General features: G+C 41.1%; 1 protein-coding gene across 7 annotated transcripts in view; it reads right to left on the bottom strand.

Moving 5' to 3' along the window:
* The window catches only part of LOC116429212 (KCNQ potassium channel), a 93,218-nt gene extending 80,219 nt beyond the window's left edge, over positions 1 to 12,999 (bottom strand). For all 7 annotated transcript variants that reach the window (XM_076366355.1, XM_031981896.2, XM_076366360.1 and 4 more), the window contains exon 1: positions 9,811 to 12,999. In XM_076366355.1, the coding sequence (XP_076222470.1) occupies positions 9,811 to 10,135 (325 nt within the window). In that variant the 5' untranslated portion in view covers positions 10,136 to 12,999. The remainder of the gene's footprint in view (positions 1 to 9,810) is intronic.
* Between the last annotated feature and the right edge of the window lie 2,940 nt (positions 13,000 to 15,939).

Here is a 15,939-nt window from a genome sequence, read left to right as displayed (position 1 = left end):
GACTGCTGAACAGCGGGTCAGCTGTGTGGACTGGATGTTTGTTGTGATTTTGGATAATTGTTATTGTTGCGAGGGAATTCACGTGGAAGTTGAATAAGGTTTGCAGTTTGTGATGTATAGGAGACTCTATGGGCAGTATGAAAATATTTGGAAATGTTTGATGACGAAACTATTGAATAGTAGGTCAGCTGTATAAACTAAGAGAGTATGTTTGTTGTGATTTTGGGTAATTGTTATTGTTGCCAGTGCATTCACTTGAAAATTGAATCAGGTTTGCATTGTGTGATGTATAGGGAACATTATGTGTAGTATGGAAGTGTTTGAAAATGTTTAATGTTGAAACTATTGAACAGTAGGTCAGCTGTATAAATTGGGAGAGTATGTTCGTTGTGATTTTGAATAATTATTACTATAAGCATATGAATATGTGAGTTGAATAATATGTTGTAATTTTAGTTAACTGTTATTGAATAATTTCTCGCGTGGAACCTTGCATGATTTCACCTTTATTGCCTTAAGGATAATCAAGTAAAAACGTATAATGGAATTTTAAAATCTTTGTAACTTCGGTTTGTAATATCAACGGTTTCAAGTTTCTTCGTCCTCCGCGAACGTAGTTAGTCTTTTTACTCGGAATTCGTATAATGCTCGAAAGGACACCATAAAGAGTTCAACCCAGTTCCTGAAGAACTTCAAATAATCCTTCTTAAGGTCTACAGTCCTTAGATTAAATCTCGTAACCGGTAAGAATTCGAGCGGTATAAGATCATTATCGCAGGAATTAATAAACGGAAAAATCTCTCGAGTACGACGAGTTCGAAACTCTTACGTTCTTACGTGCGATAAAAAATGATAAAAAAACATTTAAAAAGACAAATATATTCGATTTGCTCACATATCTCGATGTAATCATTTCAGAATTTCAAGAGAAAAATTTTTTTAGAAAATAAATGTTTAATTACTCTCCATTATATCTTCTACCTTTTCACAATAATATTCTTCGCATAGGATAAATAATTTCTGCCCAAAAAGAACAATGTAATTTTATTTGACATCGAACGAAACATTGTCAATAAACGGCATCATCGAATTCGTGCGCGCTGAATTTAATTAGCCTCTGAATGGAAGTGGAGCAACGAAAAATATTTGACGTGTACAGTTTTATAATTGGCGAATTTCGAAGTGGCAATCTTGGGAAAATGTTGGGCAAAAATGTTACTAATCTTTTCGAGGGGAACAATATTTAAACGTAATTGTTTAAACAGATTATCTTGAATTCTGAAATCGTTCAAAATTTCATCTGGCAGCTAATGAAAATTAGTAAGTATCCTCAAAATTTTCAAAGCAGATTCAACCTCGTACGTCGAAAGTCGACGTTGTAACGTGAAAGCCGGAGAAACCAGCGCAAACATAGTAACCGTGTGATTCCAAGTATTCATACCTCCGCGACAAATATGATAATGGAAAAAGTGTCCGGAGTAACTCGAAACTTGCAAACCTCTTTAATTTATTTATAGATTCTATAAGAAGGCAAACGGAAACATACTATTCAATGAATATTTCATTGAAACAATACATTTAAATCCCATCCACTATATTTCAATTTGAATAATTCATGTAGACCTTGTAAATAATCTTTGATCCAGAAAGTAAAGTATTTTTGTTCTGAATATTTTATGTCACGAATATTCAGTATTATTTATTAATTAGAAAAGTCTAACATAATGAAACGCATTAGATTGCATTACAAATGAATTTCTTTGGAAATCTTTTTAACCAGTTAACATCATAAAGCTTGACACGATACTAATTCTTTCATGAATTCTTTATTTTTTCACATAATCGTGTAATTCTTCTTTGTTTCGCTTTGATCTTTCATTAAAATATGCTCTGCGTGCATTCGTCCCGCGTTCGACGAGTACACGCTCCATTTTTCGATTTTATTGCGCGCAGAACGAGAAGTTTTTCCAACTAAATTCCACAGTTAACTGGTTAAATCGACCAAAAACTGCACACTCAGCATTTCTTTCCGTTCGGTTTATCGAGAAGATTTTATCAACGATTTGATGACTTGAGGTTTGGGAATTTCAGGTGAAGGAAATATACTGAATAATAATACATTATCACATAAATAACAGAGAAAAAATCATAGAATTACAACAAAATTGCAATGGAATAATTTTCAAGAATTCCATTTTATAATTTTACTTTCTGTTCGGTTTATCGAGACGATTCTATCAACGATTTGATGACTTGAGGTTTGGGAATTTCAGAGGCGAAGGAAATATACTGAATAATAATACATTCTCAAGTAAATAACAGAGAAAAAATCATAGAATTATAACAAAATTTCAATGAAATGATTCTCAAGAATTCCAGTTTATAATTTTATCGACACACAATTAAGGTTTCATTGTTAAACGAAATAAAGACTCGGCGGAAAGAATAATTACACCATGAACGAATCATTGACGAAGCATTCATAAATATTAGGGTGGACATCTGCATATTCACATGTACGCCGTCTGTCCGGCCAGATTATCGAGTCGTATAGGCAAGTATACTACATCAGGACTGATTATAGGGTCGTGCGAGAAAGGTCAATGGCGGAGATACTCATAATCGATATCATAATAATTGCGTTCTGATATATACAATATATATTCTCGAACAATGCATCCAGTTGCTTTCTGATCGCAGGAATTTACGTCATCGACTATTATTATTAACCTGTCCGATATCGCTGGAATAATTATTCAACGATAAAACTGCGACTCTTCGCCCGAGGCTTAATTAATATCTTAATTGACAATAAACGTTCCGACGACGGGACGTCGCATAAAAGCGAAACGGAATGTAATTAAAAAGTAACTAAGATATTCCGGCCGTGTTACACGGATATTTTGAAGCAACACCGTGTGCTGCACGCGAGATCGTTTCGTTCGCGAAGCACAGGCGGTTCGTTCTATAGTTACACGGCGGGAAGTTACGTTCTCGGCGAGTTTTATTTTATATCTCAGAATTCACTGAAATGAAATCTGCGTGTACAGATGCGAGAAGTATTAATCCTTCGCACTCGGGAACTTTTATATTTAAAGCATCCAATGTTCTCTATTAACTTAATTCTTAACATTTTCTAACTGGACAAAGACGATGGCTTCTTTTTAAATGAATTCAAAGAGAAATCACAGGTAAATTGAGAAACGAAGCTTTTTTATCCGAATGTTTCGCGCATCGATGCATAGATAGTTCAATATTAAATATTAAATTTTCTGATTTGACGCAGTAAAATCAGAGGGTTGATATGTACATTTCGTAGAATTAGCTTATTGTTGCAGAGAAATTACACGTAAATTAAGGAACAAATCTATTTCATTCTAATATTTCGTATATTTCCAACAGAAGAAACAGAAACGTAAGAATATCGAAATCTGTCATCAATTGTCAACGAATAATGCTTTCAATAATCAATGATATACAAATAAATGAATACCTAAATAAAATTACGTACAAAGGATTAATACGATAAATAATTAATTAGAAATCACTGGTTGCATTATAATTCCGAAACACGAACGCGATCCGCCATAAATTTTTCTCCGCCACCCGAATTAATTCGTTAAACTAGTTTCGTTTCCATGGAATTGCTTGATATTATCGCGAGTTCGGCCGGAATTTTCCATAATTTCAGCTTCCTAATATTCTGTTGCGGGGGAACTTGTTCGCGAACTGAAGTCTAGTTAAGGATGCGTTAGCATAACGCTCGGGCGGAATGGTGAATACGAATAACCCAACTTCCGAGCATCAGCTGCGGACAGCCCTTACAGATGAAACATCCACCGGCGAGATTTCTCTAGCCGCTACGACAGCTTGACAGCCTGTAACTCTACTCAATACGAACGAATTTGTTTTTCTAAGTAACACAATAAACACAGTTGCAAGTTACGATGCAATCAAATTTCTAAAAACGTCAGAATGCGGTCGCCCGTGGACAAAACCCGAAAATTCGACTACTCGAATAATGAAAATTGATTACCAGTGTACTGCTAAGTAGTTCTTGATATACAAAATGATTTTTATTCGAAAAATCAAAAATTTGAGGGAATAAACTCCATTTTTGTATTTATATGACGTTGGAATTGAAATGAAAAAAGCTTCAAATCCCCATGTGACAATAACCACCATACGTTTAGATTTATACTTTACAACTTTCGTCTGAATCATCTTCTATCACTCACACTGTTCAAGACATTAAATTTTGCCCAGAAAAATCATACCATCATCAGTCGAGCATCATACCAAAACTACTTTCCTTTCGCCAGATTCCCCTTATCGATAACAAAGTGAAATCATTATTTACGTTCCAATTATCGCACGATTTCCTCTGAATGTCTCATTTCTCGCAACTCAAAGGAACGGTTTCTCTTCGGAGATTGTTCAAATTGAATGAAATTAACTCAAATGTATACATTAAAAGAAACCTATACATTGCAATTGAAGCTAAAATCACTTGTAATAAGCTTCGTTCTACCGAAAATTAAATTCCTTAGAAACCGTGTGTAAAATGTGATAGAATGTTTTCAGATTTATATTCAGCAGCTGAACATTCGCAAAAATTGTTTACTAGTTGTAAATATGAATGAAATACGCATGGCGCGGTGGGCTGTTCGCATAAATTCAACGTTATTCGCGTGTTTGCAAGTCTAATAGTTATGAAATAATACAATTGGCTCGGTTCCATTAATAAAATCCGCGTTGCGGGCGTGTGTGAGCGTGTGCGAGCGTGTTTCCATAAAATATGCGGTCCCCCATGGGGAACCGTGTATCGAGGATCGAGAATCGAGGACGAACGTGGGCCATTCTCGGTGATAGAATCGAGGATAACTCGTGAATCCTTTGTTTCCGGGCGCAAAGAAATTCCGCTCGCCATTTTTAGCTGTCAAAACGGGGAATCCCCGGTACGCTCGAGGAAAGCGGCTAATAGGGTTCCTCCTTGCAATCTGCTTAAAGCCTGCAAGGAACCCTCCGTCGATCGTTAAAGATTTAAGGGGTTAAGGTACAGTGAGATTTACAAGGAAATTCAACGTTTCTCTCGGTTAACACTAGATTTACGGACGTTTATTCTACATTTCGTTCCATTTTTTTCTGGAAAACTGCGCGTTTATTTATATAGATGACGACTGTGGCTTCAACATTGGTTACTTTAGAATCAGTAGAGAATCAACATCGCGAACTGATATTAACCCCTTGAAGTGTATCACTCTATACAGAATGATTAACAAACGAAATTAGTGTATATATCATTGTAAAATAGGAAAAAACAAAATTCATCGCAGGAGACTGACAAATTTCTGAATTCATTTCTAGCGCAGGTGGTTAATAATGATTGATGAATCATCCGTGAAATTCACGGTTTCCGTGAATCTAGCGTGAAACGTTGCTTTCAATTGTTCAACGCGAGAGTGAAAGGCTCGACGTTGAAAAATCGACTGATTTTTTACTGCAGCAGAAAGGAGGGAAGAAACTACATCTCTGAAAAGGTTCTTCTCGAAAAGGATATTTCTCGAGATGTTCGAATTATTGAGATTGCTACGTTTGTCATGTTATTCGTTTGCTCGCTCTCTGATGAACAGTTTTCTGGACTTTTTTAATCATTCCTGAGAATGTGGACGATAAAGGGAACTATTGTTCGATTGATTTTCAGAGAAATTGCGAAATGAGATCGGTGTTTGCGGATTAGAATATAATTTTAGATTTCTACTCGGATAATCTGATCAGTAATAAGATGAGATTTCCAGCATACCAATTTTTGTAATTTATATTGTAGATAAATAAGATGACAAACATTGTTTATAACGTCCACAGAAGGTTAGTCAACGTTCTTGACCTGCCACTGTACCTTAACCTCTTAACCCCTCGCACTCGAGAGTATTTTTCTCAACAAATATTCATTATTTCCTAATGAAATGTCAAGGACATTTTTTACAACTAACCTAAAGAAATACTTTGCACGAATTAATCTCTCGAGTGCAAAGGGTTAAAACACTGCGAAACGAAAGAAGAGAATCATTCAAGCCGAGCGGACGCGTAAAAACAACAATTTCCACCGGTTTGCCGCGCAAAACGTCGAAACCATGAAAAATTGTCGGTTTTACAAATGCGACCAATACTCGTTCACCGTAAAAATTGATTTCCAGTTTGTCACAGTCGAGTCGCTTTGAATGAACCGAGGAAAACTTGTCAAAGCATTTGTATTATTAACTTCGTCGCACTGTTCGGCGCGTTGTTCTAACACCGTTACCTTCGTTCGATCTTTCCCGATCTAATCGCGTTCTCGTTTTGTTAGAAACACTACAAGAAAGTCGTTTTAAACCTTACGCGTTCCAATTCTTTCAAGAATTATTCACAATTATTATTTCAAACCAACAGCCGCAGCCAGGTTAATACCGAATTACAAGCATCGCATTATGGAAACAATGATGATTATTAAATGATTGGCTACTATGGAACTGCCTATTACTTCTGCGTTCGATTTACAACGTTTCACCTGTATCGACGATCGACCATCTAGAAATTATACCATTCGATGTTCATTAATCACAAATCCAAACCGTTGAAATCCTCCGAATTCTCAATTTCGCAGCTACAAAATAAACTATTCAACTATTCAAGCGTTAGCTAATGAATTTAATAAATAATCAATAAATACTGACATTCAAAAAGCGAATTAACCCCTATAATACCGTGTCACGTGTTGTGTCTTGTGAAGATACTTCACAAACGTCGACATAGAACACGTCTAGAATTTTTGATTCTCGATTGATCAATAACAGCAATTAGATCGATAGCAGTTAAAAAGCATAGGGCAAGGGGTTAAGTATGCACCCTAAGCAATTTCCATGATTCCGTTACAAGATCGTCAACGTCGAAGCAGTAAAAACAAATAGAACATAAAAATCGCAGAATAGTTTCGGCGCATCGATCGGAACGGTAAGACTATTCGTCGGAAGTGCAGGAGAAATCGGTTTCTGCGGTAGAATTACTCGGGGCAGTTATTCGTAACGAAGGGTGGGACGCGAACCGAAATAAGTATCCAAAGCCCTTCCGTTTTTGCCTAGATTTTAGTGGTCCGTAAAGCGGGAGGCGAGTAAAAGCCGCAACGGCGGAGCATTAAGGACACTTTCGAGCCGCGCGGCGCTTCGGCCGGTCCGCGCCGATCGGTTCGGTAACTAGAATCGCGGGAATAACGCCGCCCGGCGACAAATAATTCGTTAATTAAAACCGAGCTGCAGGCGGGTCGAACTAATTCCGCAAAATCGAACGGTAACCGGCTTAGCGAGCGGCAACTTCGAAACGCGAGGCGGGTCGGCGATGTAAAACAACGAGGATTTTCATAATTTTACGGTTAACAATATCGAACGGGAGCCACCGACGAGCATCGATTGAAATTAACTCGCTTAGACCTTCGCGCGAATTTTCGAACGCGGAATTCGAACGCGCGAGCTTGTTATCGGATTTCGCTTGATGTTTTTCGAATAGATGTTCGATTATTTGGTTTTTTCAATGTTTTCGCGGCGGAATCAGGTGAAATTGTTTTAACGATGCACGAGGTATTTTATTTGATGAATGCGGAGGATGAAGAAACGAGACTGGCTAATTGGGCGCTGTAGAAAAATTAATCGTCCTCGCTTTAGGGGATGATTCCACTTCCGTGGATCGGCGAACGTTTGTAGAATAATTATCACCTGTAATGGGACTCGAGAGCTTTACGGGGATTATGTTAATGGAGGCTAACCGGCGAAAACAGGAATTATATAGGAGATTACTGGGCTCGTAATAAAGCTGGATGAAAAAGAATATTCAATCTGGTTCGTTGGCATTTCCATGGTCGGAGTTTGATCTATCGCGTTTGCTATGAATGGAGCTACTTAGAATATTGAGGATTCAGTTGAAATCTTCATAGAAATGTACGAGGAATATAAGTTTGAAGAGGTTTATCTGTAAATTGCAAACGGTTTTTGAAAGGTTAGTTGAGAAAGTTTTGTCAACGTTCCGATTGTAGTTGCAAGTAGATTGAAACGAGAAAGTAAACGATTTGGTAGAGTTTTAATGATATTAATAAGCTTCTATTCAACTCCAACTTTTGTAGCTTCGATCAATGAAGCTTGTACGTTCATAAAAGTTTGTTCGATTATAAGTAAACTGTATCTGCAACATTGAAGTCGACATATTTTATTTTTCGTTTGGCAGATTCACGATTCATAGGATGATTAAGAAGTCTAAATAATGAAACCATTTCTGTCAGCAGAAATAAGACGAAAATTGATTTTAAATTATTTGAAAATCTTTAATCCCCGTAAATGTAAAAATTTCGTACTCGAATGACGATATAGAATTCAGTAAGACAGACGAAAAATGGTTGCTTGATTCAAGATTCTCAAAATAATTAAGTTATTGCATAGAAATCGAAACAATGAAACATTTATGTCCTCAGCAGAAATAAGACGAAAATTGATTCTAAATTGTTAGAAAATTGTTGATCCCCGTAAATGCATAAAATTTCTCACTGGACCGACGATATAGAATTCGGTTAGGCGGGCGAAAAATGGTTGCTTGATTCAAGATTCAGGAGATGCGCCTTATACGGTTTCTAGGCCCTTTAAATGTCGCTTGCGAGGCAGCGAGCACATCGGTTTCTCGTGGCTCCGGCGAAAACTCTGCTAGACCCTAAGAAATTGCGAAGTGGTGGTGGTGGTTCTTGACTATACAATGAAATCGTTGGCGAAACTTTGTCAACTTTCTTTTCTTTTTTTACTCGACACTTGTTTATTTACGGCACATCGGTGTCCTCGAACTTTTTCTTTTTCTTGCGAGTAGAAATGTATCGGCGTCGTGAAACGTTCGATATTAAACAGATATAACCGTAGATTACGATCAACGTTCTTATAACATTCCCGTGGAAATTACGGAAGAGAAAATCATTCGGAATATTTTACGAAGTCGATATTTTTATTTCATTGGAAATAACTTAGAACGCTCGTGAAAATTACGAAAGAGAAAATTCTTCGGAATACTCTGCGAAGTAAATAACTTTCTCGCGAACTCGTGTTAGGTATTGAAAATTAAATTGACACGATCCGTGAATGTATTTAAGGTTAATTAATTAGTTAGTATTTGACGTGATAAACATTTGGGCTAAGAATTCTGTATTTTTGATAAGCGTTCACCGATTCAGGGAAGAAGGGTCACCCTTCAAATTTCTGGTGATTAATTTCTTTACGCTCTACAGCGTCCGATAATTATGATGTTAAGGCGAACTGGTGTCGAGAGATTAATGGAACGAGATGATATTGAAAAAATTTGCGATCAAATTGATTAACCCTTCGCGGGCTGTATCAGCTTCGTGTTTTAATTCTCCAATGAAACTTATCGAAAAGTTACCTCCTCGCTGATCTGGATAATCATTAACCACATCGTAGCAGTCAACGTTTAGAATATTATCCCAGTTTCGATAATCACGTACACATAACTTATTCAAACCATCAAATACTTTCAACCAATTAAAAAATTATCCAGATGACGAGTCAGCGTCACTCTACCCAAAATCCCAAGTCCTACCACAACTTACTCAAACCCTCAAATACTTTCAAGCAATTAAAAAATCATCCGAATCACGAGTGAGCGTCACTCTAAGCGACAGTCTCCAAGACAAGTGACTTCCTCGGTATTCAAAGAGCAACAGCTACGCAGAACCGATCGATCGAACCAGGATCCCGTCGTCGCCCGAGGGAACGCTCGAGTGTGGGGTACCTGAGTGCGTGCACTTCTTATGATTCTGATGACCTTGGCAGTTAACATGGTGCTCGTGTGAGTGGTGCGCGTGGTGGTACTGCTGCCTTTGCTGCTGGGTTTGCTGATGCTGATGCTGCTGGCTGATCGGCGACTTGAGGACGCTGAGCACGAGGTCCTCGTGGGACGGGACGATCCTGGTCAGCTGCCGGCTCTGCCTGAACAGCGTCTCCTGTTCACCGCGGTTCATCCTGCACCCGATTCGTCGCCGCTGCAAATAGAATCCTGGATACCATTCGTGTCTCCCTCGTCCCGGGCCGCTACCTAGCATAACAGCGTGCAGCATCCCGAGGCTGTCTTGCCGTTCCCGCCCGGCGAGCGACCTTGTCGAACGACCAAGCGGCTGTCTCTTCTGTCCATGGTCGTCTGACGGTCTGCGACCACTTCACGGTCCACACTTCGCTTTGTCACTTTACCTTCGTCGCACGGTCGCTACTCGATGCGCAGCTACACGAGCACCACACAACCGATCGAGACCTACAGGTGACGACGATCACGGATCACTGTTAAACCGAGGAGATACTTCAGGATAGAAGGGGAGAAGAGTCCTTGAAATCTCGACGATTCAAGAGCGTTTCAGTTTATAAACGAAGATTCGGTTACAAAGTTCGAAATCATCATCCAAGTTCGCTCTGGCAGCACATCCTCGAGAGGACTTCTTTTTATTTGCTTCTCGTTCTTTCGGTTTCGAGGAGTATTGTTAGCTTCTTGCTTCGCTGGCTAGCTTTCCGTTGTTAAAAACCGAGGGGATTCCTGGGGATAGGCTAGAAAGGGAGAGGAGCGTTTCAGTTTATAAACGATCACCGAAGATTCGGTCGCAGAGTTCATCATCCAGGGAGGTTGCTCTGGCAGCGCTTCATCCTCGAGAGGATTCCTTTTTATTTGCTTCTTGTTCTTTCGATTTCGAGTATTGTCAGCTTGTTCCTTCCCTCTTCGCCTTCCGAAGCTATCTTCTGGCGAATTTGCGGTAGCATCTCTCTAGTTCACGGTCCGGTTCAATCCCGCGGAGCCGATTAGCTTCCGTAACCGAATCTTCCGCGTCCGCGGACAATTCTCTCCGTCAGCTTCGCGGCTGTCGCTTCGACTCGCGCGTCGCGTCCGCTCGCTGAAGAATTGATGGGAATCTCGTGTAAAAGTCGCGCGCGGGATGGAAGGACTCGGGGACGCGTCGAATGCAGTCTCCCGGAGCTCACGGCTATTCAACCGGCGCCTTCTCGTTCATTGATTCTTCCGCGCTGAACGTGTATCGACGTTTCTTCTCGGCGTGTCATCCGTTTCAACGAGGAGACGCGTTTCTAAAGCTGCTCGACAAACTCGTCGCCGTCGCCGGCGAAGCGTCTAGCTCGAACGGAAACTCCCCGTTTCACCTGGAGACTCTCCTGAACGGATTGCGTCCCACAGTTTCCCGGGAAAGTTCGAATAAAGTGATTGTCATTCTCGAGAACCGTCGGTCCCCTTCGCGAGACAGCATCTGATAACCGACACTCGATCCCCGCTGCCGGAAATCCAGGGAATCTCGCGGGATTCTAGTCTCCCAGACGACACGGGGATCGAAGATCCTTCCCCGCGGCCGAGGAGCGGTCCGGCGTGCTCGAAGAATCGCTCGGGAAAGTGGATTTCGAGACGAGTCTCCCGATCGACTCGGGAATATCGATTATCGCCATCGGGGAACGTGCATCGCGGAGGATCACAAAGGCGTCTCACCGCGAGGGAAGGGCGGCCCTCGCGCCGGGGACTGTCCCGGACACGTCGAAACAGCGAAGTCGGCCCTCGAGACGGTGCCACCGGGCCGAAACTTTGCTCGGCGGCGCGCTAACTTTTTTCATTCGCCGCGATTGCGTCCCAGTTCCCTGAAAAGCCGAGGAAATCCCGTTCCTCCGGGCGAGAGGGCCGCGACAATGCCTCCTCCCCGAGAACAGCGTCTATTATCGGCCGCGAACGTTTCCCGGCCGACCGGGTCTCCCCTATGGTCGCGTGTCCTTTGACCTTTCGCGGGTTCAAGCGCTCCCGTTAATCTTTCAAACGGGATCCGCCATTCCGGCCCGACAGCGGCTCCACTCTAATCTTCGACGGACTCCGGCGTTTTCTAATTGTCCGAGCTTCCGTGCGGACCGCGGCGGGCTCGCGGCGATCCGTTTTATTACTCTCATACGCGACACTCGATTTATTATTATCGCTCCCGGTCGGACGAGATACAACAGCTTCCATTTACGGCCGGAGATATTGCCGCCCGTCGATGTTCTATCGTGCTTTACGATCCCGGATCGCGAGCGCGGCTCCTGAGAATAAAATTTTACGATACCCGGACGGCCGTCCTTGCTCGCGGCGCGGCTCCTCCGAGGATCGGGCGAGACAACGGGCGCCGCGCTTCGCGACGATTATCCTCGCCATGCTCGCGGGCTCTCGCGGCGGGCTCGCGGCGGGCTCGCGACGGGACGGAGCCCAGTTCCAGGCTGCCGGCGGGCCGATCAAATTTTAATCGAATGCTCCAGCGACGGTCCCGACGTTCCCTCCTGACATTTAAGTCCTCCGCCGCGGTCGGCTAAATATGGAGATCGGTCGCGACGGCAATCTCCCTCCGGCTTCCTCTTCAGCCCTGCGCTCCCGACTGCGCGCGACCATGCGTCATCGCCGATCCTCGTGCCCATTAATGGTGGAAATCAGAGGGGAACCGATCGCGGGTCACCGGGGATCCTCGAGGTACTCGGAAAACGGAGCGTCGACGAGACTCCTCGCGCACTCACGATCTCCCCGATCTCTGCGGCGACGTCACTCGAAGCATCGCCGGCGAATCGAACTCTCGAACTGAATTCGCTCGATTTCGAGGCACGAGCTCAGGGAGAAATCGAACACGCTTGATCGTCGAAACTGAAAGATCGGTCACTGAGGCGCACCAGGTTGTTCACCGATCACGTGCGTGCGGGGGACGGGTGGAAGAGGACAGGGGTTTCACGGGGAAACGTTTACAGCGTGGCGGTCACCGGTGTCGAAGCACACGCGCCGGATGGGTGTCGCGAGCGAAAAATCGGTTGCGCTTCGGGAGAACTGTCCTTCCTGCGGCGATCACGCGCACCTGTACGAATCACGCAATCTCACGGGGCACACGAGGTCGCGTCGTGCAGGCCGAAGACGCGTAATGCGCTCATGACGACAGCTCGCAACCAACTGTGGCTCACTTGGCCACCCTGTAGTTCCGCCACCCACCGCAACCCCGAACCGAGGGGGGTGGCCAGGCGCTTGCACGCCGCGCACCGTTTAGAGATCAGAAGAAATGTTTTCATCTCGCCCCACCCCCTCCTACTTCGCCGCGCGACGCGGCAGATCGCTCGGGCAGAAACGCTTTCGATTCCGGTCGCGCTCGTTTGAATTCAACGGGACGCGGGAATTGTTCGGCCCGACGGGGGGGTCGGTCTTCCCGTGATTTATCCGCGTTTATATGCGGAACTACGGGGAATCGCGGTGGAACGGACGATACTCGGTTGTTTAAGGTGGTCCGAGCTCTGTTCAGATTGCGATACATGGGGATTGATGGTATTGTCGTTGCTTCGTCGATAGCTTTCGATGGCGGACGGAGATTGGGATGGAAGGTTCCTTGAAAGTTTTTATTAGGTTATTGTGCTGGATGTTTTTGTTGGATTTGGATGATGCGTGGAGTTCTGGGGGGATGAGTGTTTTTAGTGGATAGAGATGAGATCGTTGTGTTTGGATAGTTAACCCTTTGCACTCAAGGTTGTTTTGTAATCTATCAACTGCAACTATTTTTTATATTCCTAGCGAAAATTAGAAATGCTATAACATTTCGATCGTTTATTTTCCTTGTTAGTAGAACATTTGGATGTGCGGAAGATTCATTAAAATATTTAATATTATAACTGGTGCAATATTGGAGTTCAAAGGGTTAACCCTAGAAATATTTAACATTTTTGACGAGGCGAAGGTGACATTCTTTGAAATTATCTCGAAAATAAATCACGAGTACATTGAGCAACAAAGATGTTTTATTCCAATGTTTCACGTATCGAGGCGTTATACGAAGTTCAACATTGAATATCACATTTCATAGTTGCACTGCGTCAAATCAAGTGGTGACTGAGAATCACTCTCAGAGAAGTGACTCTCAATCATCACATGAATCGATGCAACCAAACTATGAAGTTGAATATTTGATATTTGAAATTAAAGTTCGCATTGCTATGCGAAACATTTGAATAAAACACCTCTGTTGCGTAATTTATCTATGAATTATCATTAAATTAGTTTGTAGAATATATTAATACAAATACCGATTGAGAGAATTCTTAAAATAAATGCTTTGAGTAATGATATATGAGAATCATTTTTGTATCCCGATAAGGAAAATGTAGCTTAATATTTTTCCTTCGTTTCGTATGTTATCTTCCTTCGAAAATGGAAATGTTACAACGTGGAGTTCATCTGGGCGGACGTAGAGATCATTATTCGAGTAAACGATGCTCAGATAATCGAAGCTCCACCGTATCATACCTCGGAATAATTAATTTCTCTGCTGTCAGTATCTATCATGGCTTCCAAGCGGAGGCTCTTTTTACTCTCGTTTTCATATTAATAGATTAATTGAGATACTTTTTACTTGGATAACTCGGGGATCAATAAACGTATCAAGGAGAATGTTTCCTGAGAAATTCATGAATGAATTTTACACAGAAATAAACATATTTGTAAAATACCTGAGAATTTTCCATTCACCGTGTTTGCGAACTATGTTTCCATTGTGATCATGTTTGATTAATATTCTGACAAATTCTATGCTTAGTAACTTAATAACACGTATATTGTTAAGTTATTTATATCATTAAATTCAATATTGTATTACAAATCTGTTCACCATTGCACTTACAGATCTAACTTTAAAATGAAGATTTTTCTGCGAAGAATGTTACAAATATTTATGAAACATTCTTAATTTTAAAGAAACATTAGATATAAACAAAACAACTACAGCACAAAAGGCAATACAAATAAGTATCAGTAAGTCGGTAAATTTCTTGAATTTCTTATTGCACTATGAATTCTGCTGTCGTGTATACTAGACTAATGTCCTGAACGTGACCGATCTTCCAAGCGACGACGATCACGTGCTAAAAGTACAAGGAGATAGCTCATGTTCTCCCTAAATGACACAAATGGCACTCGGCGCAGCCGCCGTTCTTTTTATTCACGGTTTACGGGAGAAATCTTGAAAACAAACACGTATTCCGCTAATAAAAAATTCGACTATTTATTTTCTACTTTACGACATTACTTTCGATCAAATTCATTGAAGTTACATGGCCCTTAACCTTTAATTTTTATAGTATCCCTAGCGAAAATGAGAAATGCTATAATATTTCTTAGATCTTTTGTTTCCCTTCTTAGTGCAAAATTTGGATCTCTGGATAATCGAATAATTTTAGGGTAGTTTCTTTAAGATTCATTAAAATATCCATTATTCCTGGTGCAATATTGGAGCCCACAACTTCATTTCATACTGATTTTCTCTATATTGATTTTTATGTTAATAATGTTCGTTTTTTATGAATCTAGAATATTCCAAATATATGTGAAGTTAATGCATGGTAATGAAATGTGCGCGTTTGATTTGGTGATTGTTTTATTGTGAGTTGTCATGAAATAATTATACTGTTTCAAATAAAATTCTCTTTCTCCTACAATAACATAAGAAATTGTAATATAGTGTGATACGTTATATAAAATGATATGTATAAATTTAAAAATGAATAGAGTAAGAAGCATAATAATTTTAATATTCATCAGAACTCGTACTCTATACTGTACTCGATCGATATCTGGTAATATTCTGATTGAAAAGGACAAAAGGACTAACGCGTTGTTAATATAGCACGAAAGTAATGTTATCAGAGATTAGATATCATTTCTTTTAATTTCTCGCGTAGAATGAAATCACGATTGGCGGTGGAAGGCCTCAAGATACGAACCGGTAATCCTACTTTTATATCGATTGCCAGTCAGCTTTATGTTACAGCCACCAAAAGGTTGCTCCAATCCTTTGGCCAGAAGTCATTTATCAGTTGAACCCTATTCATCGTGTTA

The sequence above is a fragment of the Nomia melanderi genome, chromosome 3, assembly GCF_051020985.1.
Source record: "Nomia melanderi isolate GNS246 chromosome 3, iyNomMela1, whole genome shotgun sequence".
NCBI classification, from domain to species: Eukaryota; Metazoa; Arthropoda; class Insecta; order Hymenoptera; family Halictidae; genus Nomia; species Nomia melanderi.
This window is presented reverse-complemented; position numbering and strand designations above follow the sequence as displayed.